This window comes from Macaca fascicularis, chromosome 19 (assembly GCF_037993035.2).
Source record: "Macaca fascicularis isolate 582-1 chromosome 19, T2T-MFA8v1.1".
Lineage (NCBI taxonomy): Eukaryota > Metazoa > Chordata > Mammalia > Primates > Cercopithecidae > Macaca > Macaca fascicularis.
In genome coordinates, this window is record NC_088393.1 from 57166957 (window position 1) to 57190986 (window position 24030).

At 49.4% G+C, this 24030-nt stretch overlaps 1 protein-coding gene across 28 annotated transcripts in view; it reads left to right on the top strand.

Annotated features, from left to right (window-relative positions):
* Positions 1–22640, top strand: part of TRPM4 (transient receptor potential cation channel subfamily M member 4) — a 49750-nt gene extending 27110 nt beyond the window's left edge. For 14 of the 28 annotated variants that reach the window (XM_005589869.4, XM_074024159.1, XM_074024152.1 and 11 more), the window contains 13 exons: positions 3055–3184; positions 3358–3503; positions 4633–4745; positions 5117–5194; positions 7757–8191; positions 11672–11804; positions 11970–12144; positions 13307–13484; positions 20996–21192; positions 21489–21621; positions 21787–21859; positions 21948–22053; positions 22278–22640. In XM_005589869.4, the coding sequence (XP_005589926.3) occupies positions 3055–3184; positions 3358–3503; positions 4633–4745; positions 5117–5194; positions 7757–8191; positions 11672–11804; positions 11970–12144; positions 13307–13484; positions 20996–21192; positions 21489–21621; positions 21787–21859; positions 21948–22053; positions 22278–22282 (1902 nt within the window). In that variant the 3' untranslated portion in view covers positions 22283–22640. Of the gene's footprint in view, positions 1–3054; positions 3185–3357; positions 3504–4632; positions 4746–5116; positions 5195–7753; positions 8192–11671; positions 11805–11969; positions 12145–13306; positions 13485–20995; positions 21246–21488; positions 21622–21786; positions 21860–21947; positions 22054–22277 lie in introns of all 28 variants that reach the window. The other 14 variants (XM_005589868.4, XM_074024147.1, XM_074024146.1 and 11 more) reach the window with 5 other exon arrangements.
* The last annotated feature ends 1390 nt before the right edge of the window (positions 22641–24030 follow it).

Here is a 24030-nt window from a genome sequence, read left to right on the forward strand (position 1 = left end):
GACCACGGTGAAACCCCGTCTCTACTAAAAATACAAAAAATTAGCCGGGCGCGGTTGTGGGCGCCTGTAGTCCCAGCTACTCGGGAGGCTGAGGCAGGAGAATGGCGTGAACCCGGGAGGCGGAGCTTGCAGTGAGCCGAGATCGCGCCACTGCACTCCAGCCTGGGCGACAGAGCGAGACTCCGTCTCAAAAAAAAAAAAAAAAAAAAAAAAAAAAATACCAAAAATTAGCCAGGCATGGTGGCGCATACCTCTAATCCCAGCTACTTGGGAGGCTGAGGCAGGAGAACTGCTTGAACCCAGGAGGCAGAGGTTGTGGTGAGCTGAGATCTTACCATTGTACTCCAGCCTGGGCAACAAGAGTGAAACTCCGTCTCAAAAAAAAAAAAAAAAAGATTTTAACACACACTGCTGGAAAGCCACTTTTTCTCTGGTGAAAGCTCTAAGGCAGGTGAAGCAAAGTCAAGCCCTTGAGCTGTTGCCTCAGGAAGCCACCAGATAGGGCCCCACACGACCACAATTCTGGAGGGTAAGGTCTGAATTGCTCCCTCTAGTACCAGCGGCCCACACCAGGAATGTGTGTCTTTGTCTTCAAGGCTGCCACTGAGCTGGGGAGCTGGGGATAGTAAGTGGGTAGGTTAAAATATCACAGCGCCCTCTTACTGCAATTTAGTAGTCTCTTCATTAAGCATTTTGTTGGTTTTTTTGGTAAGTTTTGGATTAGATTCCAGAATTCTAGAAAAGTTGATTCTGACAGTTTTTGCTAGCTATTGATTGCTTTTGTGGAGGGATGAAGTTTTGAAGTTCCCTACACTGGCATTTTTGGTCACCTCTCCAAGTGCTTTTAAAACTTTTATTGTTAGAGACAGGGTCTCCTCAGTCATGCAAGCTGGAATGCAGTGGCATGATCATGGCTCACTGCAGCCTCAACTTCCTGGACTCATTTGATCCTCCTACCTCAGCTTCCCTAGTAGCTGGGACTACAGGAGCAAACCACCACACCTGGCTAACTAAAAAAAAAATTTTTTTGAGACGGAGTCTCGCTCTGTCGCCCAGGCTGGAGTGCAGTGGCATGATCTCAGCTCACTGCAAGTTCCACCTCCCGGGTTCATGCCAGTCTTCTGCCTCAGCCTCCCGAGTAGCTGGGACTACAGGCGCCCGCCACCACGCCCGGCTAATTTTTTTTTTTTTTTTTAGTAGAGACAGGGTTTCACCATTTTAGCCAGGATGGTCTCGATCTCCTGACCTTGTGATCCTCCTGCCTCGGCCTCCCAAAGTGCTGGGATTACAGGCATGAGCCACCGTGCCCGGCCAAAAAAATTTTTTTTTGTAGAGATGGAGTCTACTATGTTGCCTAGGCTGGTCTTGAATTCCTGGGCTCAAGCAATCCTCCTGCATCTGTAACCCCCCAATGGGTTCACCTCGCCTGCTGCCTAGACAGAGCCGACTTATCAAAACAGGGAAATGTAATGGAGAAAGAGTAATTCACGCAGAGCCGGATGTGCGGGAGGCCTCAGTTTTATTATTACTCAAATCAGTCTCCTTGAGGATTCAGGGATGAGAGTTTTTAAAGATAATTTGGTGGGTAGGGGCTTGGGAAGTGGGGAGTGCTGATTGGTCAGGTAGGAGATGGACTCACAGGGAGCCCAAGTGAGTTTTTCTTGCTGTCTTTTGTTCCTGAGTGGGAAGGCAGAACTCACTGAGCCAGATTACCGTCTGGGTGATGTCAGCTGATCCATTCAGTGCAAGGTCTGCAAACTATCTCAAGCACTCATCTTAGGTTTTACAATAGTAATGTTATCCCCACGAGCAATCTGGGGAGCCAGAGGCTGCATGACCTCCTAACCATAATTTCTAATTTTTTTTTTTTTTTTTTGAGACAGAGTCTCGCTCTGTTGCCCAGGCTGGAGTGCAGTGGCACAATCTTGGCTCACTGCAAGCGCTGCCTCCCAGGTTCACACCATTCTCCTGCCTCAGCCTCCCGAGTAACTGGGACTACAGGCGCCCGCCAACACGCCTGGCTAATCTTTTGTATTTTTAGTAGAGACGAGGTTTCACCATGTTAGCCAGGATGGTTTCGATCTCCTGACCTCATGATCCGCCCGCCTCAGCCTCCCAAAGTGCTGGGATTACAGGCGTGAGCCACCACGCCCGGCCCCTAATTTCTAATCTTGTAGCTAATTTGTTAGTCATCAAAGGCAGACTGGTCCCCAGGCAAGAAGGGCGTCTTTTGGGAAAGGGCTATTATCGGTTTTGTTTCAGAGTCAAACCATGAACTGAATTCCTTCCCAAAGTTAGTTCAGCCTGTGCCCAGGAATGAGCAAGGACAGCTTAAGGGTTAGAAGCAAGATGGAGTCGGCCGGGCGCGGTGGCTCACTCCTGTAATCCCAGCACTTTGGGAGGCCGAGGCGGGCGGATCACAAGGTCAGGAGATCGAGACCACGGTGAAACCCCGTCTCTACTAAAAATACAAAAAATTAGCCGGGCGCGGTTGTGGGCGCCTGTAGTCCCAGCTACTCGGGAGGCTGAGGCAGGAGAATGGCGTGAACCCGGGAGGCGGAGCTTGCAGTGAGCTGAGATCGCGCCACTGCACTCCAGCCTGGGCGACAGAGCGAGACTCCGTCTCAAAAAAAAAAAAAAAAAAGAAGCAAGATGGAGTCAGTTAGGTCTGATTTCTTTCATTGTCATAATTTCCTCAGTTGTAATTTTTGCAAAGGTGGTTTCACTTCAGCCTCCCAACGTGCTGGGATTACCGTCATGAGCCACTTTACCCAGTCTCCAACTGTTTCTTGACCTGACTGTGACTGCTGAATTCATTCTAACCCCTGACTTGCATCCGTGACTTGCATCTCTGGTCTCTGAACCACCTGACTTCTGGTATTTTCAACTGACGTTCAGTTTCTTCCAGATCCGTCTCCAAACATTACTTCTTCCTTGGCCTCTGATGACCCCAGTTAGTTTCTGACCTCTGACTCTATCCCTTCCCTTGACTTCAGGCTTTCTCCCCCTCTATGAACCCTCTTTGAGGCATCCATGCCCTCTTTGTCTCTCCAGGGTTCCAATGCAGTTTCCTCAGCTCTTGGGGCCTGTTTGCTGCTCCGGGTGATGGCACGTTTGGAGCCTGATGCTGAGGAGGCAGCACGGAGGAAAGACCTGGCGATCAAGTTTGAGGGGATGGGCGTTGGTGCGTGGAGCATGGTGCCTGGGAGCAGGGACGGGGGCTGCCGCCAGGGGGGAATGTGCATGCCCGCACTCCTCACATATCCCTGCACCATCCCCTTAAATTCCCTTTCCTCTCCCTTCACACCCTCACCCTACTTCCCATCCCTGTCACATAACTAACTCCTCTGCCTCTAGACCTCTTTGGTGAGTGCTATCACAGCAGTGAGGTAAGGGCTGCCCGCCTCCTCCTCCGTCGCTGCCCGCTCTGGGGGGATGCCACTTGCCTGCAGCTGGCCATGCAAGCTGACGCCCGTGCCTTCTTTGCCCAGGATGGGGTACAGGTGAGTATCTGCGACATCAACATCCCAAACAGTCTCCAAGTGGACTCTGGGAAGGTCAGGGATGAGCCCCTGCCATTGGGAACATCTATGGTCTTGACCAGCCCCTCTCCCTGGAGACTACGCAGAAAGTCTCTCTTCTCTCTCAGAAAGGCTGCTCTTCCCATAAGAAGCCTCACTCCCTTCCACTAAAAGCCAACCTTCCCACGGCAAAGCCCATCCTCCTAAAAAGTTCCACTCCAGATAGAGAAACTCCTGGTGACCCTATCAGGAAGTTACACCTTTAACCTAAGAAGTCCTTCCCCCTTTCACGGAAGAGCCCATTTCTTTCAAAGGAAGTCCTGAGTCATCCACAGGAAGTCCCACGTTATCCACAGGAAGTCCCATGTCATCCACAGGAAACCCTTTCCACTTCTTTTAGAGGTCCCTAGTTTCAGTTCTCAGCAATTAGAATGGCCTCACTGAACAATTACCTTTTATTTTTGGACATAAACTTTGGCCTAGGAAATCCCACCCTTTCTATAGGAAATCGTCTGCCTTGGGAAGCCCCACTTGCTCCCACAGTCTCTCCGATCCTGACAAATTGACATTTTGGAAACATTATCAGTATTTTTAGTTCAAATCTGACAGGGGCTCAGAATCTCACTTCAGTACAGGAAGTTGTGCCCACCCAACAGGAAGTCCCATCCTCATCTGTTGGAATGGTTTGGCCCACATTTCAAACAGCTACCCAGAGTCCCTTGCTGTGGATAGTGGTTAAACTCATCCAGCTCTACCATATACAGGCTGTGTTTCTTTGGGCCATTTCCTTAACCTCTCTGTGCCTCATGTGTGCCAAGGAGGAGATACTAGTACCCACCCCCTTATGTGTCGAGGATTCAGTGGACTACTCTACATAAAATGCTTAGCCCTGTATCTGCCATATAGTGTCAATTTAGGTGTTGGTTGTTTACTGTCAAAACCTGGCCCAAGTTGTCTTTGCCTTTCACCACTGTTCCCCTACCTCAATAGTTGTGACTGTGACACTGGGCACTTGCTCTGTACTTTGGAGCTGTGGTCCAACCCTTGCTGGGCATCTTAGGGAGGGGGCTGTGGGGGATATTTGGATCCTAATCCTGCCCACCCTCCACAGTCTCTGCTGACACAGAAGTGGTGGGGAGATATGGCCAGCACTACACCCATCTGGGCCCTGGTTCTTGCCTTCTTTTGCCCCCCACTCATCTACACCCGCCTCATCACCTTCAGGTCAGTACCCTGGGGTAAGAGTGGTGGGGATGGGGGCGGGGTGCTCAGTTTCTCCTTCCTGCTCACTCTGCCCACCTTTCTTCCCTCATCTGCCCATTGTGTCCCTTCCCTGGGAATGGGACTCTCTCTCCATCCACTAAGGGAGTGCTGTGGGAGGTGAGTTTTGGGGGGATCCTCCCTGTGTCTCTAGTGGCAGTTACTCTGCCTTTCTGGCCATGGCTCTGGGGGAAGGTCCCTTTGGGGTGACTTTAGGAGACCACCTCTCTGTCTCTCTGCCACGTCTCCAGGTGAAGAAGTTTGAGTTTTGCTGGAGAATGCCTCTCCACCTCCTCTTCCCCTTATTTCTCACTCTGTGCTTCCCTCCTTGCCAGGAAATCAGAAGAGGAGCACACACGGGAGGAGCTAGAGTTCGACATGGATAGTGCCGTTAACGGAGAAGGGCCTGTTGGGTGAGTGGAGCCCCCAGCACTGTGTGAGGTGGGGACATCCTGGGCAGTTCAGGACATGTGGCACTTCCACATTGTGTTAGTCCCCTCTTGAGTTGCTACAAAGGAATACCTGAGACTGAGTAATTTATAAAGAAAAGAGGTTTCATTGGCTCATGGTTCTGCAGGTTGTACAGGAAGCATAGTGCTGGCATCTGCTGCTGGTGAGCCCTCAGGAAGCTTCCACTCATGGCAGAAAGTGAGGGAGGAGCCAGTGTATCACATGGCAAGAGCAGAAGCAGGAGTAGGGGGTGCCACATAGATCTCATGTGAAGTAACTGAGCAAAAAGTCACCAAAGGGATGGTGCTAAGCCATTTATGACGGACGCACCACCAGGACCCAAACACCTTTCCCAGGCCCAACCTCCAACATTAGGGATTACATTTTCTTTCTTTCTTTCTTTCTTTCTTTCTTTCTTTCTTTCTTTCTTTCTTTCTTTCTTTCTTTCTTTCTTTCTTTCTTTCTCTTTCTTTCCTCTCTTTCTCTCTCTCTCTTTCTCTCTCTCTCTCTCCTTCCTTCCTTCCTTCCTTCCTTCCTTCCTTCCTTCCTTCTTGTCTTGTCTTGTCTTTTTTTTCTTTTCTTTATTTTTTTTGATATGGAGTCTCCCTCAGTTGCCCAGGCTGGAGTGCAATGGTGCAGTCTTGGCTCACTGCAGCCTCTGTTTCCTGGGTTCCTGATCCGCCTGTCTCAGCCTTCCAAGTAGGTGGGAGTAGAGGTGCATGCCACTATGCCCAGCTAATTTTTGTATTTTTAAAGTAGAATCAGGATTTCACCATGTTGGCCAGGCTGGTGTTGACCTCCTGACCTCAAGTGATCCGCCCACTTTGGCCTCCCAAAGTGCTAGGATTACAGGTGTGAGCCAGCGTGCCCAGCCAGGGATTACATTTCTTCCTTTTTTATTTTTTTTGAAATGGATTCTCGATCCATCGTCCAGGCTGGAGTGCAGTGGTGCAATCTCAGCTCACTGCAACCTCCGCCTCCTGGGTTCAAGCGATTCTCCTGCCTCAGCCTCCTGAATAGCTGGGACTACAGGCACCCACCACCACGCCCAGCTAACTTTTGTACTTTTAATAGTGACAGGGTTTCACCATATTGGCCAGGCTGGTCTTGAACTCCTGACCTTGTGATCCTCCCGCCTCAGCCTCCCAAAGTACTGGGATTACAGGTGTAAGTCACCGCACCCGGCCCAGGGATTACATTTCAATGTGAGATTTGGAAGGGACGAACATCCAAACTATATCACACATCCCATCAGGGGCTGAGATACTGAGGAAGCTTCCCAAATGCCTAGCTCAAGGTTTGGCTCAAGATTTGGTTCTGCCATCAAGGAGGCCGTCACTAGAAATTGATTTGCTTCATGCTACACATACCTCCATCCCTCTGTAGCAAGTGGAATCAGTTCATTGAGGGATTTTTCACCTATTTTGCCCCAAGGCCCCTGCTTTTAATCACTATGCTATGGTCACCATAAAGGTATTTTAAAAAGCAGGTCTAAGTGAATGAAATAGAATATTTATCAAACTTTTTTTTTTTTTGAGGCGGAGTCTCGCTCTTGTTGCCCAGGCTGGAGTGCAGTGGCATGATCTTAGCTCACTGCAACCTCCGCCTTCCAGGTTTAAGCGATTCTCCTGCCTCAGCCTCCCTAGTAGCTGGGATTACAGGCGCACACCACACCAGGCTAATTTTTGTATTTTTAGTAGAGACGGGGTTTCGCCATGTTGGCCAGGCTGGTCTCAAACTCATGACCTCGGATGATCCGCCTGTCTCAGCCTCCCAAAGTACTAGGATTACACCGCTGGCCTCTTTCTTTCTTTCTTTCTTTTTCTTTCTTTCTTTCTTTCTTTCTTTCTTTCTTTCTTTCTTTCTTTCTTTCTTTCTTTTTCTTTTTCTCCTTCCCTCCCTCCCTCCCTCCTTCTCTCTCTCTCTTTCTTTCTTTCTTTTTTCTTTCTCTCTCCTTCCTTCTTTCCTTTCTTCCCTTCCTTCTTTCCCTCTTTCCTTCCCTCCCTCCTTCCCTCCCTCCCTCCCTCTCTCTCTCTTTCTCTCTTCTTTCTTTTTCTTTCTTTCTTTCTTTCTTTCAAGACAGGGTCTCACTCTGTCACCCAGGCTGGAGTGCAGTGGCTGGATCTCAGCTCACTGCAAGCTCCGCCTCCCGGGTTCACGCCATTCTCCTGCCTCAGCCTCCGGAGTAGCTGAAACTACAGGCGCCCGCCACCTCGCCCGGCTAGTTTTTTGTATTTTTTTTAGTAGAGAGCTAAATTTTTAAAATATTTTTTGTAGAGACGAGGTTTTGCCATGTTGGCCAGGCTGGTTTCCAACTCCTCGGCTCAAGCGATCAGTCCACCTCTTGACGGGAGATTTCAGAGGTCAGAGGTTAGATACAAGAGTTAAAACCCAAGAAGGTAGCGCTGGGCAGACTGAGTTTCAGGTCAGCAGGGTCAGATGTGCCAGGCCAAAAGTCTCCATGATGGTGGAGATCAGGACTCTCGTCGTTTGCGACACGGTCTCTTCTCTTCTCTCCCCAACAGGACGGCGGACCCCGCGGAGAAGACGCCGCTGGGGGTCCCGCGCCAGCCCGGCCGCCGGGATTGCTGCGGGGGCTACTGCGGGGGCCACTGGTGCCTACGCCGCTGGTTCCACTTCTGGGGAGCGCCGGTGACCGTCTTCATGGGCAACGTGGTCAGCTACCTGCTGTTCCTGCTGCTGTTCGCGCGGGTGCTGCTCGTGGATTTCCAGCCGGCGCCACCCGGCGCCCTGGAGCTGCTGCTCTACTTCTGGGCGTTCACACTGCTGTGCGAGGAGCTGCGCCAGGGCCTGAGCGGAGGCGGGGGCAGCTTGGCCAGCGGGGGCCCCGGGCCCGGCCATGCCTCACTGAGCCAGCGCCTGCGCCTCTACCTCGCCGACAGCTGGAACCAGTGCGACCTAGTGGCCCTCACCTGCTTCCTCCTGGGCGTGGGCTGCCGGTGAGTGCCCCGGGGCCTTGGAACCCCGGCCCCTGGCCACCTCTCATCCTTCCTGCCCACTCCCCGGGTCTCCACTCCTGGCTTCCCCGCAGCTGGGCAGCAGGTCAAGCCATCCTTGCTGACTGCAGAAAAAGAAACAAAACCCCTCTTAGGAAAGTCAGGCATGACGATTGCCCCAGGGTAATTGACTGGCACCTGGAGATCTGGCTTCAGAGAAGGCAGGATTCAGGAGAAAACCCCACGGTCCACCACTCAGCCTCTGTGGCTATTTATTGCTAGGTGTGAAGGTTAACACATATTTCTGGGAGCGCCCCGACCTGGGTGCCAACCTCACCTCCTCACTCCTGTTCCTCCACACAGCTCGTTGGTCCCAGGCCCCTTGCCCTCCTGCCCCCGACTTACTCTTTTCCTTTCTTCCTTCCTTCCTTCCTTCCTTCCTTCCTTCCTTCCTTCCTTCCTTCCTTCCTTCATCTTCCTTCCTTCCTTCGTTTTCCTTCCTTCTGTTTTCTTTCTTTCATTCTTTCTTTTCGTTCTTTCATTCTCTTTCTCTCTCTTCTTTCTTTCTCTTTTTCTCTTTCTTTTCTCTCTCTCTCTCCCTGTCTCCTCTGCCCCTCTCCCTCCCTCCCCCTTCCTTCCTTCCTTCATTTCTTTCTTCCTTCCATCCTTCCATCCCTCCACACTAAGGGTTTAACCCTTGCCCTGCCACATTAGGATACTCTTGCTTTTGAGGAGAGCAAACAGAAAACTTTGTGGACACAACCTGGTGACTGGTTTTTTGTTTGTTTGTTTTTTTTTTTTCTTTCTTTTCTTTTTTTTTTTTTTTTTTTGCCAGAGTTCCGCTGTGTTGCCCAGGCTGGAGTACAGTGGTACGATCTTGGCTCACTGCCACTTCCACCTCCTGGGTTCAAGCGAGTCTCCTGCCTCAGCCTTGCGAGTAGCTGGGATTACAGGCATGCACCACTATACCCAGCTAAATTTTTTTTTGTATTTTTTTGTAGAGATGGGGTTTTGCCATATTGGCCAGGCTGGTCTTGAACTCCTGGCCTCAAGTGATCCACTCGCCTTAGCCTTCAGAAGTGCTGGGATTACAGATGTGGGCCACCGTGCCTGGCCAACAACCTGGTGACTGTTTACAAGGGACCTGACACATCCTGAATGGTTGACAGTGATGACAGTGATGATCCCTACTCAAGCTTTTCTCAGTAGCCACGCTGAAAGTCAGGCTTCCTCTAAGCTGTGTTAGCAGTGTTACAAAGTGATTCAACATAAATAATTTATTCAAGCAGGGAGCAAGATATGAGAGTTTTGTAGAACACTAATACTTCTGTTTATCATTCGTTGTATTTTGTATAAAGTGACTTTTGAGATGAAAGGGCTAAGGCCATATGCTACCATGCTCTAGGATTGCCAGCAATATTTTGGACAATTTATCAAACCCACCACTTTCCAGGTGAAGGAAGAATTACTACATGAGAAAAATGGAAAGATCTCAGCTTAAAAGGGAGAAGTGGGCAGGCACGGTGGCTCGCGCCTATAATCCCAGCACTTTGGGAGGCCGAGGCGGGTGGATCACTTGAGGTCAGGAGTTCGAGATCAGCCTGCCCAACATGGTGAAACCCCATCTCTAATAAAAATACAAAAGTTAGCCGGGCATGGTGGCGGGCACCTGTAACCCCAGCTACTCGGGAGGCTGAGGCAGGAGAATTGCTTGAACCTGGAGGCGGAAGTTGCTGAGAGCCAAGATCAAGCCACTGCACTCCAGCCTGGGTGAAAAGAGTGAAACTCGGTCTCAAACAAACAAACAAAAAGGGAGAAATGTCTAATCATCTCCAGAATGGAATGGATGAATCATCCTTTGTTTTGCCAGTTCCTTCTAGATGGACATTTAGGTTCTCTCTCTCTCGTTTTAAATAGAGATGGGGTCTCACTGTGTTGCCCAGGCTGGTCTCAAACTCCTGGGGTCAAACAATCCTCCCACCTTGGCTTCCCAAAGTGCTGGGATTACAGGTGTGAGCCACCATGCCCAGCCTTATGTTTTTTTTATTATTCCAAAATAATAAAAGTTTACATCCCAGATGTAAAGTGTATGGGTCAAAGCATACATATGTTCTTGAGATGGATAGATTCCGTTCTAAGTAGCTTCACCCATTTCCACCCCTGCCATCAGGGTAAGAGAGTGCCCTCTTGAGGCCATGCTTGACAATGCCTGATACTTTGACTCTAAAATGTAGCTCTCAATTTAACTGAAAAAAAATATTGCCAATTTAATGGGCAAACATGACTTCTCCTTGTTTTAATTTATGTACTATTGACTACCAGGTAGGTTGGACCTCTTTTCCTAAGCTTAATGGCCACATGTGCTTGTGTCAATTGTCTTCTTTGCCCCCCCCCATTTTTAAAATTAGGGTTCATTGATTTTTTTTTTTTAGAGTCAGAGTCTTGCTCTGTCTCCCAGGCTGGAGTGCAGTGGTGTGATCTCGGCTCACTGCAACCTCCGCCTCCCAGGTTCACGCCATTCTCCTGCCTCAGCCTCCCAAGTAGCTGGGACTACAGGCGCCCACCACCATGCCCGGCTAATTTTTTGTATTTTTAGTAGAGACGGGGTTTCACCGTGTTCGCCAGGATGGTCTCGATCTCCTGACCTCATGATCCGCCCGCCTCAGCCTCCCAAAGTGCTGGGATTACACGCGTGAGCCACCACGCCTGGCCCATTGATTTTATATATATATATCTCTCGCTCTTCTCCTTATACTCTGGATCCTAATCCTTGGTAGTTTTGTTGGTCTTAATATCTTCATGAATTCTGTGACTTGTCTTTTCACTTTCATTTTATATGTTTCTTTTCTTTCTCTTTCTTTCTACCTTTCTCCCTTTCTTTCTTTCTTTCCTTTTTTTTTTTTTTTTTGAGCCCGCTTCGGCCTCCCGAAGTGCTGGGATTACAGGCGTGAGCCACTGCACCTGTCCATACACTAGGTTTTTAATCCATCCAAAATTTAAGTACATGAGGATGCAAAATAGGGGTAGCATTTTTATTTTCCCCATAGGAATTTCTGATGTTTACTGGCCGTTTGAACTTCCTGTGTGAATTGTACATGGTATCCTTTATCTGGCTTCCTTCCTATTCCTTCCTTTTGCTTATTGGTTTGTAGGGACTCTATATGTTTTGCCTTTTATAGGTTGAACAGATATTCCGACAGTTTTTCCCAGCTTGATTCTTACAGGGGCCAGCTCTTTGCTAAGGCCATCATTCATTCAGTTATTAGTTAATAGGCGCAGCCATTTTTCAAATGGGTGCCAGTGCCCTGCGTGGACCAGCGTGGCACTGAGTAAATTTGAGTAAACCCCGGGTGACTGGGAGGGTCCTGGTCCTGCCCGGTGGAGGCTGCAGCTTCATCTGAAGCATGACATTGGGAAGACTCCCATTTTCCTTGGCGTCTTGTGACACTTGAGTAACCCTTGCGGCATCTCCCCACACCACAGGCTGACCCCGGGTTTGTACCACCTGGGCCGCACCGTCCTCTGCATTGACTTCATGGTTTTTACGGTGCGGCTGCTGCACATCTTCACGGTCAACAAACAGCTGGGGCCCAAGATCGTCATCGTGAACAAGATGGTGAGGGAGGGGTGGGGTGGAAGTGGGCGGGGCCATAGGAAAAGGGGTGGGGCTGGAGAGGGAGTGGTCTGTGGAGAAAGGGTGTGACTTTGGGGAGCAAGGGGCGTGGTTTTGGGATAAGGGGTGGGGAAGGGCGGGGCCAGATTCAGCCACATCTCCCCACAGATGAAGGACGTGTTCTTCTTCCTCTTCTTCCTCGGCGTGTGGCTGGTGGCCTATGGCGTGGCCACGGAGGGGCTCCTAAGGCCACGGAACAGTGACCTCCCAAGTATCCTGCGCCGCGTCTTCTACCGTCCTTACCTGCAGATCTTCGGGCAGATCCCCCAGGAGGACATGGACGGTAGGTGGGGATGACAGGGCCTCACAGCCTCCCTCTGAGTCTCTGTCCCCGTTCTCTGGGTCTCTGTGCCCCTGTTTCTAAGAAAATGTCTCCGTCTCTCTGAGTCTCTGTCTCCCTCTTTCTCTGGATCTCTGGATCCCTATCTTCCCCATCATCTTCTCTCTGGGTCTCTGCCCACCCCATCCCCTGTCTTTCTGTCTGTCTTTTTTTTTTTTTTTTTTTTTTTTTAGATGGATGTTAGAAATGTTTGTTTTTTGGTGTCGTAAAGAAATAGTACTTGAACATAAATTTAATTTTTTTAGTAAGGCCATTTTAATTTTTTGTAGAAAGTGTACACTCGCCAGCAGTTCTGCCACGAGAATACACGGAACAAAGGAGATAGGGTCATTTATAACCTGACGCGTCTATCTTGCTGCTGTGTCTGGTTTTTATTGGCTGGAACCGGACTTTACATTTTGTATTTGTCTTGATTGGCTGGTAACTTAGAACTTTTTAAAAGAAGCAAAGGCAGAGGAGAACAAAGGAAGGAGGAGGTAACTTGTGGAATGCTGAGAAAGGTAAAAACACCTTCAAATAAGGAAGAGGAACAGGCTATGACCTAATGCTTGCTTGGACCGGTATAAGCATGCCAGGGCAAATATTTAGGCTAAATTGTGGGAGCTAAGAACGTAGAGTACACTGATTTCTTTATTACGGCTAACAGATATTTAAGAATGTTAGCAGGTCTGTGAATACATTTTGTTTCTAAGAGAAGTTACTATTTATTCTTAATTAGATAGGGAGGAAAGTCTTTAAAGAGGAACCTCTACTTTACTTTTTACATGGAGTTTTGCTCCTGTTGCCCAGGCTGGAGTGCAACGGCACGATCTCAGCTCACTGCAACCTCTGCCTCCCAGGTTGAAGTGATTCTCCTGTCTCAGCCTCCCGAGTAGCTGGGACTACAGGCTCGTGCCACCACGCCTGGCTAACATTTTTGTATTTTTAGTAGAGATGGGGTTTCATCATATTGGTTAGGCTGGTCTCGAACTCCCGACCTCAGGTGATCCGGCCATCTCTGCCTCCCAAAATGCTGGGATTACAGACATGAGCCACCACACCTGGCAGTCTTTCTTTCTTAGGTCTCTGTCCCCCTCCCCCGATCTCTGAATGTCTCTCTTCACAGTGGCCCTCATGGAGCACAGCAACTGCTCGTCGGAGCCCGGCTTCTGGGCACACCCTCCCCGGACCCAGGCGGGTGTCTGTGTCTCCCAGTATGCCAACTGGCTGGTGGTGCTGCTCCTCGTCATCTTCCTGCTCGTGGCCAACATCCTGCTGGTCAATTTGCTCATTGCCATGTTCAGGTGAGGCCTGACTGCTCTCTGATCCGACCTCACCCAGCATGACCCATGGCCCCCTCATGACTCTTGAACGCCGTCTAATGAATTCTGTCTTTAGTCCCTGAACTCTGATCCAATCTAATGCTGCCTTCTCCCCAGACCCAAGCAGACCCTGCTTGTGACTTGTACTTTGGACTGATCCTCTTCCTGAGCCCAGTTTGAACTTCCTTATTTTTATTTTTTTGAGACAGGGTCTCACTCTGTCGCCAAGACTAGAGTGTGGTGGTGTGATCATAGCTTACTATAGCCTCGACCTCCTGGACTCAAGCAATCCTCCTGCCTTAGCCCCATAAGTAGCTGGGACTACTTTAAATTAGCCAGGCCAGCATGCCTGCCTAATTAAAAAAATTTTTTGGAGCGGGGGGGTCTCACTATGTTGTCTAGGCTGGTCTCGAGCTCCTGGACTCAAGTGATCCTCCCTCCTCAGCCTCCCAGAGTGCTGGGATAATCTGTTGCCCAGGCTGGAGTGCAGTGGCAAGTTCTCGGCTCACTGCAACCTCCACTTCCCACTCCCCAACACCCAGTTAATTTTTTGTATTTTTAGTAGAGACAAGGTTTCACCATGTTGGCCTCGAACTCTTGACCTCAAGTGAGTGGCCCACCTCGGCCTCCCAAAGTGTTGGGATTACAGGTGTGAGCCATCACGCCCAGCCGACTTTGTTTTTTATTATGGTAAAATTACATAAAATTTCCCATTTTTCCTCTTTTTTTTTTTTTTTTTTTTTTTGAGACAGAGTCTCGCTCTGTCGCCCAGGCTGGAGTGCAGTGGCCAGATCTCAGCTCACTGCAAGCTCCGCCTCCCGGGTTTACGCCATTCTCCTGCCTCAGCCTCCCGAGTAGCTGGGACTACAGGCGCTCGCCATCTCGCCCGGCTAGTTTTTTGTATTTTTTTGTAGAGACGGGGTTTCACCGTGTTAGCCAGGATGGTCTCGATCTCCTGACTTCGTGATCCGCCCGTCTCGGCCTCCCAAAGTGCTGGGATTACAGGCTTGAGCCACCGCGCCCGGCCTCTCTTTTTTTGTTTTTGATGGAGTCTTGCTCTGTTGCCCAGGCTGGAGTGCAGTGGCCGGATCTCAGCTCACTGCAAGCTCCGCCTCCCGGGTTTACGCCATTCTCCTGCCTCAGCCTCCCGAGTAGCTGGGACTACAGGCGCTCGCCATCTCGCCCGGCTAGTTTTTTGTATTTTTTTGTAGAGACGGGGTTTCACCGTGTTAGCCAGGATGGTCTCGATCTCCTGACTTCATGATCCGCCCGTCTCGGCCTCTGAAAGTGCTGGGATTACAGGCTTGAGCCACCGCACCTGGCCATATTTTTTTAAAAATTTTATTTGTGCCGGGCGCGGTGGCTCAAGCCTGTAATCCCAGCACTTTGGGAGGCCGAGACGGGCGGATCACGAGGTCGGGAGATCGAGACCATCCTGGCTAACACGGTGAAACCCCGTCTCTACTAAAAAAATACAAAAAACTAGCCGGGCGAGGTGGCGGGCGCCTGTAGTCCCAGCTACTCGGGAGGCTGAGGCAGGAGAATGGCGGGAACCCGGGAGGCGGAGCTTGCAGTGAGCTGAGATCCGGCCACTGCACTCCAGCCTGGGAGACAGAGCGAGACTCCGTCTCAAAAAAAAAAAAAAAAAAAAAAAAAATTTTATTTGTTTATTTATTTTTAGTAGAAACGGGGTTTCACCACGTAAGCCAGGATGGTCTCCATCTCCTGACCTTGTGATCCACCCGTTTCGGCTGGATCCCAAAGTGCTGGGATTATAGGCGTGAGCCATTGTGCCCAGTGGCTATTTTTATTTATTTATTTATTGTTTGTTTGTTTGTTTGTTTGTTTGTTTGTTTGAGACAGAGTCTCACTCTGTCTCCTGGACTGGAGTGCAGTGGCGTGATCTCGGCTCACTGCAAGCTCTGCCTCCTGGGTTCACGCCATTCTCCTGCCTCAGCCTCCCAAGTAGCTGGGATTACAGGCGCCCACCACCATGCCCGGCTAATTTTTTGTATTTTTAGTAGAGACGGAGTTTCACCGTGTTAGCCAGGATGGTCTCGATCTCCTGACCTCGTGATCCGACAGCCTCGGCCTCCCAAAGTGCTGGGATTACAGGCGTGAGCCACTGCGTCCGGCCTATTTTTTTTAGAAATGAAACTCCTTTTTAATCCTATGTTGGGTCCCTCTGTTTGCTTCCTTTCTTACTGGCATGATTTTTGCCGAGAAAATATAAAATTTCATTGACTTTCTTTTTTTTTTAGAGATGGGGTCTTGCCATGTTGCCCAGGCTGATCTTGAACTCCTGGGCTCAAGCAGTCCTCTTGCCTTGCCTCGGCCTTCCAAAGTGCTGGGATTACAGGCATGAGCCCCTGTGCTGGACCTATTGTATTAGTTTCCTAGGGCTGCCAAAGTACCAAAAACTGTGTGGCTTTAAATCACAGAAATTTCTTGTCTCACAGTTAGAGATCCAAAATCAAGACATCGACCAAGTCATTTTCTTCTGAGGGCTGTGGGGGAGAGCCTGTTCCATGTCTGTCCTGTCACGTCTAGTATTTTGCTGGCCATCTTTGGCTTTTAGTTGTATCATTGAAACCTCTGCTTTCATCTTCCAAATTTCCCTTTTTAATAAAACATTGCTTAAATTGGATTAGGGACCACCCTAATAACTTCATTTTAACTTAATCACATCTGTAAACTCTATTTCTGAATAAAGCCATGTATTTCATAAATAAAAAAAATTTTAAAAGGTCACATTCTGAGGCACTACGGGTTATGACTTCAACATATCTTTTTTTTTACTTACTTTTTTTTTTTTTTTTGAGACAGAGTCTTGCTCTGTTACCCAGGCTGGAGTTCAGTGGCGCGATCTCGGCTCATTGTAGCCTCCGCCTCCTGGGTTCAAGGGATTCTCCTGCCTCAGCCTCCTGAGTAGCCGGGATCACAGGTGCCTGCCACTATGCCCAGCTAATTTTTGTATTTTTAAGTAGAGACGGAGTTTCACCATGTTGCCCAAGCTGATCTCAAACTCCTGACCTCAGGCGATCCACCTGCCTCGGCCTCCCAAAGTGCTGGGATTACAGCCATGAGCCACACTGCGCCTGACCAGACTTCAGTATATCTTTAGCAGGCTACAATTAAATGCATGACACTCATAGATGTATGAGTATATTTCTGGACTTTCAATTCTATTCCACTCATCTGTGTCTATCCCTATGCCAGTACCACACAGGTTTTTGGGTTTTTTTTGAGACGGAGTCTCACTGTTGTCACCCAGGCGGGAGTGCAGTGGCGCGATCTCTGCTCACTGCAACATCCACATCCCAGACTCAAGCGATTCTCCTGACTCAGCCTCCTGAGTAGCTGGGATTACAGGCACCTGCCACCAGGCCTGGCTATTTTTTTTTTTTTTTTTTTGTATTTTTAGTAGAGATGGGGTTTCACCATGTTGGCCAGGCTAGTCTCGAACTCATGACCTCAGGTGATCCACCCACCTCAGCTTCCCAAGGTGCTGTGATTACAGGCATGAGCCACCACGTCTAGCCCACACAGTTTTTATCACTGTAGGTTTGTAGCAAATTTTGACATTGGAAGTATGAGTCTCCTTTATTTTTCAAGATTGTTTTGGCTATTCAGGGCCTCCTGCAATTCCATATGAACTTTCAGATCAGTTTCCATGTCTGTCAAAAAGGTTGTTGGAATTTTCTTTTCTTTTTTTTTTTTTTTTTTTTTTTTTTTGAGACAGAGTTTCACTCTTGTTGCCCAGGCTGGAGTGCAATGGCGCAATCTCAGCTCACCACAATCTCTGCCTCCCAGGCTCAAGCAGTTCTCCTGCTTCAACCTCCTGAATAGCTGGGATTACAGGCGTGCACCACCACGCTCAGCTAATTTTGTATTTTTAGTAGAGATGGGGTTTCTCCATGTTGGTCAGGCTGGTCTCGAACTCCCGACCTCAGGTGATCCACCCGCCTTGGCCTCCCAAAGTGCTCGGATTACAGGCATGAGCCACTGCACCCGGCCAGTTGTTGGAATTTTCATTGGGATTGCGTTGAATCTGTAGATTGTTTCAGGTAGTATTGACATTTCATCTAGGTGTTCTTTTTAATGTTTTTCCAGCAATATTTGGTAGTTTTCAGGCTACAGGTTTTTTACCCTTTTGGTTAACTTTATTGCTAGGTGCTTAACCTTTAGATGCTGCTGTAAGTGGAATTGCTTTCTTAATTTCGTTTTTGGATTGTTCATTGCAGGTGTGTGGAAACACAACTGATTTTTGTGTGATCTTGTACCCTGTAACTTTGCTGAATCTGCAGCTCTAGAAGCTTTCTTGTGAGTCTCTGGCATTTCCTATATATAGGATCATGTCATCTGTGAATAGAGATATTTTTACTTCTTCCTTTCCAATTTGGATGCCTTTTATATATTTTTTTCTTGTTTAATTGTTCTAGCCAGAACTTCCAGTACAATGTTGAATAGCAGTGGTAAAAGTGGATGTCCTTGTCTTGTTCCTGATCTTAGGCAGAAAGCTTTCAGTCTTTCACCATTAGGTATGATGTTAGCTGTGCGTTTTTCAGAAGTACCTTTTCTCATGTTGAGAAAGTTTATTTCTATTCCTAGTTTATGATTTTTAAAAATTATGATGCCTGGGCATGGTGGCTTATGCCTGTAATCCCAATACTTTAGGAAGCCAAAGTGGGAGGATCACTTGAGGCCAGGGGTTCAAGACCGACCTGGACAACATAGTGAGACCCTATCTCAATAAAAAAAAAATTTTGCCAGGCATGGTGGTGCATGCCTGTAGTCCCACCTACTCAAGAGGCTGAGGCAGAAGGATGGCTTGAGCCCAGGAGGGCAAGGCTGTGGCTGCAGTAAGCCATGATTTCACCACTGCCATGATCATGCCAGCAACAGAGTGAAACCTTGTCTCAAAAAAAAAAAAAAAAAAAAAGCCGGGCTTGGTAGCTCACGCCTGTCATCCCAGCACTTTGGGAGGCCAAGGTGGGCAGATCACGAGGTCAGGAGATCAAGACCATCCTAGCTAACATAGTTGTAGGGGCCCGCCCTACAGGGTCTGTGGGTTTTTCTCCCTGTGTGTGGAGATGAGAGATCGTAGAAATAAAGACACAAGACAAAGAGATAAAAGAAAAGACAGCTGGGCCCAGGGGACCACTACCACCAAGACAGGGAGACCAGTAGTGGCCCTGAACACCTGGCTGCGTTGTTATTTTTTGGATACAAAGCAAAAGGGGCAGGGTAAAGAGCGTGAGTCATCTCCAATGATTGATAAGGTCACGTGAGTCACGTGTCCACCAGACAGGGGCCCTTCCCTGTTAGATAGCCCAGGCGGAGACAGAGAGGACAGCTTACGTCATTATTTCTTCTATGCTCTTTTCAGAAAGATCAAAGACTTTAATACTTTCACTAATTTTCCTACTGCTATCTAGAGGGCAGAGCCAGGTGTACAGGATGGAACATGAAAGTGAAACAGGAGTGTGACCACTGAAGCACAGCATCACAGGGAGATGGTTAGGCCTCTGGATAACTGTGGGCAGGCCTGACTGATGTCAGGCCCTCCATGAGAGGTGATGGAGCAGAGTCTTCTCTAAACTCACCTGGGGAAAGAGAGACTCCCTTTTCCGGTCTGCTAAGTAGCTGGTGCTTTTCCTTGGCACTGACGCTACCGCTACACCACGGTCCGCTTGGTAACGGGCGTCTTCCCAAACGCTGGTGTTACCGCTAGACCAAGGAGCCCTCTAGTGGCCCTGTCTGGGCGTGACAAAGGGCTCACACTTGTCTTCTAGTCACTTCTCACTATGTCGCTTCAGCTCCTATCTCCACATGGCCTGGTTTTTCCTAGGTTATAATTGTAGAGCAAGGATTATTATAATATTGGAATAAAGAGTAATTGCTACAAACTAATGATTAATGATATTCATATATAATCATATCTACGATCTATATCTAGTGTAACTCTTGTTATTTTATGTATTTTATTACACTGGAACAGCTCGTGCCCTTGGTCTCTTGCCTCGGCACCTGGGTGGCTTGCCACCCACACACGGTGAAACCCCGTCTCTACTAAAAATACAAAAAATTAGCCGGGCGTGGTGGTGGGTGCCTGTAGTCCCAGCTACTCGGGAGGCTGAGGCAAGAGAATGGCATGAACCCAGGAGGGGGAGCTTGCAGTGAGCCAAGATTGCGCCACTGCACTCCAGCCTGGGTGACAGAGCGAGACTCTGTCTCAAAAAAAAAAAAAAAAAAAAAAAAAAAAAATCATGAAGTGTTGTTGAATTTTGTCAAATGCCTTTTCTGTGTTGGTTGAGATCATGTGGTTTCCCCCACACCTTGTTCTATTAATGTGGTATTTGCACTGATTTTTGTATGTTTAACTACCCTTACTTTCCTAGGATAAATCCCATTTTGTTATGGTGTAAAATCCACTTAATATGCTGCTGAATTAGATTTGCCAGTATTTTTTCAGGATGTTTATATGTATATTCATAAGGGCTACTGGTCTGTAATTTTCTTGTGATATCTTTATCTGGCTTTGGTATTACGGTAATGCTGGCCTCATGGAATGAGTTAGGAAATGTTCTCTCCTTTTCAGTCTTTTGGATGAATTTGAGGAACATCCTTGTTATTATGATTCTTTTTTAAATGTTTGATAGAATTCACCAGCACAACCATCTGGTTTTGGGCTTTTCTTTATTGAAAGGTTTTTGATTAAATCTCTTATGATAAGTCTATTGAGATTTTCTATTTTTTCTTGAGTCAGCTTAGGTAATTTGTGTGTTCCTAGGAATTTGTCCATTTCACTTATCTAGTTTGTTGACATCTCTTACAATCCTTTTTATTTCGGTAAGGTCGGTAGTAATGTCTCCATTTTCATTTCTGATGTCAGTTATTTGTGTCCTAGCTAATTTTTGAGCCCAACTTTAACATGACTTCAACCTCTACCTTAAGCCTTGATACCACGTCCAACTTGACCTCTGACATCTGACCCTTGGCCCTTCTAACTTGACTTTTTTTTTTTTTTTTTTTTTGAGACGGAATCTCACTCTGTCTCCCAGGCTGGAGTGCAGTGGCACGATCTCAGCTCACTGCAACCTCCACCTCCTGGGTTCAAGCGATTCTCCTGCCTCAGCCTCAGCCTCAGCCTCCCCAGTAGCTGGGATTACAGGTACCCGCCACCATGCCTGGCTACTTTTTGTATTTTTAGTAGAGATGGGGCTTCACCATGTTAGCCAGGCTGGTCTCGAACTCCTGACCTCAGGTGATCCGCCCACCTTGGTCTCCCAAAGTGCGGGGACTACAGGCGTGAGCAAATGGGCCCGGCCCTAACCTGACTTCTAATCGCATCCTGTAACCTCTTACTTTAGTGATCTTGACTTCTGTCTGCTGCCGTAGACTTTGAAAAATTATTGCCTGGCATCTAACCTTTGTCTTTGCCCTTGGCTGGGCCCTGACCTCAAGTGACCTTTGACCTCTGGCCTCTGCAGCTACACGTTCGGCAAAGTACAGGGCAACAGCGATCTCTACTGGAAGGCGCAGCGCTACCGCCTCATCCGGGAATTCCACTCTCGGCCCACGCTGGCCCCGCCCTTTATCGTCATCTCCCACTTGCGCCTCCTGCTCAGGCAATTGTGCAGGCGCCCCCGGAGCCCCCAGCCGTCCTCCCCGACCCTCGAGCATTTCCGTGAGAACAGAGCTTGGCTTAAAAAGAAGAATAGGGGACCGGCAGCCTGGAAGGCGAGGGGAAGGGGCATGCCCCAAATAACTAACGGGCGTGGCTTAGGCAGCGAGGGGCGGGGTTTAAACAACAAGGGGCGCGGCTTAAGCACTGAGGGGCAGGGCTTAGGGGTGAGGGGCGGGGCATGTTCTCGAATCACCAGGGGCCGGGTCTGAGATAGCGTGTTCTGAGGGTGTCGGAAGGGGCCGCTGGGCTTGGGAAGGGGCGTGGCCTTAGCCCTTTGACTCCGCCCGCCCCTGCAGTGGTCTGCCTTTCTAAGGAAGCCGAGCGGAAGCTGCTAACGTGGGAATCGGTGCATAAGGAGAACTTCCTGCTGGCACGCGCTAGGGACAAGCGGGAGAGCGACTCCGAGCGTCTGAAGCGCACGTCCCAGAAGTGAGAGCGGGGCCTGGTCGGGGATGGGGCTTCTGGCCTGGGGCGGATCCTGACTTCGGTTGAAGTCAGGGTCCCGGGAGGGAGGGAGGAGGCCCAGGAAGCAGGCGAGCCCCCGGGGGGTGGGTGGGCTACGGGTGCCCCCGGTAAGAGGCCCTCCCTTCTCAGGGTGGACATGGCACTGAAACAGCTGGGACACATCCGCGAGTACGAACAGCGCCTGAAAGTGCTGGAGCGGGAGGTGAGGGCTTGGGGTTTGGCTGGGGAACTGCGGCAGGGGTCGGGCAGGGGTTTCCATCTCCTGCTCTGACATTCCTCCCTTTCCCCAGATCCAGCACTGTAGCCGCGTCCTCGGGTGGGTGGCCGAGGCCCTGAGCCGCTCTGCCTTGCTGCCCCCAGGTGGGCCGCCACCCCCTGACCTCCCTGGGCCCAAAGGTTAGTGTGTGTCATCAGCCTGTGCATCTCCAGCCTCTGTTCTTGTATGTTTGCGTGTTTTTCTCTCTTGGCGCCTTTCCAGTGTCCCTGGGTCACTCTCTTGGTCTCCTTTGAGCATGTTGTACTCTGGTCTTCGTGTTCCTTCTTTTATGCCAGTCTCCCAGCTTTTCTGTCTCTCCCCTTCCCTGCCAATCCCCAGCTCTCTCTTTTCTCTCTTCCCCCAGACTGAGCCCTGCTGGCAGACTTCAAGGAGAAGCCCCCACAGGGGATTTTGCTCCTAGAGTAAGGCTCATCTGGGCCTCGGCCCCCGCACCTGGTGGCCTTGTCCTTGAGGTGAGCCCCGTGCCCATCTGGGCCACTGTTGGGACCACCTTTGGGAGTGTCATCCGTACAAACCACAGCATGCCCGGTTCCTCCCAGAACCAGCCCCAGCCTGGGAGGATCAAGTCCTGGAGCCCGGGCCATTATCCCTCTGGGGACTCCGCCACAACAGGGGAGAATGGAGGGTCCTTGGGGTAACAGGGACCACAGACCCCTCACCACTCACAGATTCCTCACACTGGGGAAATAAAGCCATTTGAGAGGAATTGTGTCCAGAGGCTTGATTCTTGGGGGAACTGGTGGGTGTCTAGATCCTTCCAGGGTGGGAGCTGGAGCTGGAGTGTTGGGTTTGGGGTTCTTGGTGGATTTGCTGCTGTAATTCAGATATTTCAGAGTCCGTTTCCTCCCCTCAGCCCCATTGTTCTTGCCTGAGACCCAGCACCTTCTGTCTGCGGTGTGCTACTTCAGTAGGACAAGACCCCATCTGTACCCCTCCTACCCAGTTTCAACTTTCCAGTGGAAAAATAACTCCGTGATAATAAGCAAAGTATTTCCTGGAGTGGGGGTGGGTGGGTGTTGTGTACATCTGCTTTGGCAATAGGGAAACGGATGATGCAAATTTGAGTAGATAAATGCATACGTGTCTTTAAAAAGTCTAATTAGTGGGAAATTGCAGGCCAGGCGCACACAGGGTTGAGGCAAATATGCATGATTATACATGCAGTTTAACTAAATAACGCGTAACAAGCTAAACTGGTAATGACAAGGTTGAACTGACAGCAATTATTAGTTAAATAGCATGAAAGCCACCAACAACCAACACGTCCAAAAATCAAAACCAAAACATCCTTCCTCCAAATTGGAGGAGATCCAAGTATCTGTCACTGTGGGTGCAGAGTAGCGCTGAAACATAGCCAAGTGTTGTGTGGCAACCGCGACTTCTCTGGAGGATGCTGAGTTAGTTTTCACCAACCCAAGTAGTAATAATCACTGTAATGTAACTTCCTTCCTTCCTTCCTTCCTCCCTCCCTCCCTCTCTTCCTTCCTTCCTCCCTTCTTCCTTCCTTCCCTCCCTTCCTGCCTGCCTGCCTTCCTTCCTTCCTGCCTTCCTTCCTCCCTCCCTCTCTTCTTTCCTTCCTCCCTTCTTCCTTCCTTCCTTCCTTCCTCCCTCCCTCCCTCCCTCCCTCCCTCCTTCCCTCCCTTCCTTCTTCCTTCCTTCCTCCCTCCCTCCCTTCCTTCCTCACTTCTTCCCTCCATCCCTCCCTTCCTTCTTCCTTCCTTCCTTCCTTTTCTTCTTCTTCTCCTTTTTTTTTTCTTTGAGACAAAGTCTCGCTCTGTCACCCAGGCTGGAGTGCAGTGGCACGATCTCAGCTCACTGCAAGCTCCACCTCCTGAGTTCAAGCAATTCTATCTCAGCCCCTGGAGTGGCTGGGATTACAGGTGCCCGCCACCACACCCGGATAATTTTTGTACTTTTGGTACAGATGGGGTTTCACCATGTTGGCCAGGCTGGTCTCAAACTTCTCACCTCAGGTGATCTGCCTGCCTCGGCCTCCCAAAGTGTTGGAATTACAGGCGTGAGCCACCGCACCTGGCCACTTTTTATTCTTTTCTTTCAACAAGATCTCACTCTCACCCACGCAGAAATGCAGTGAC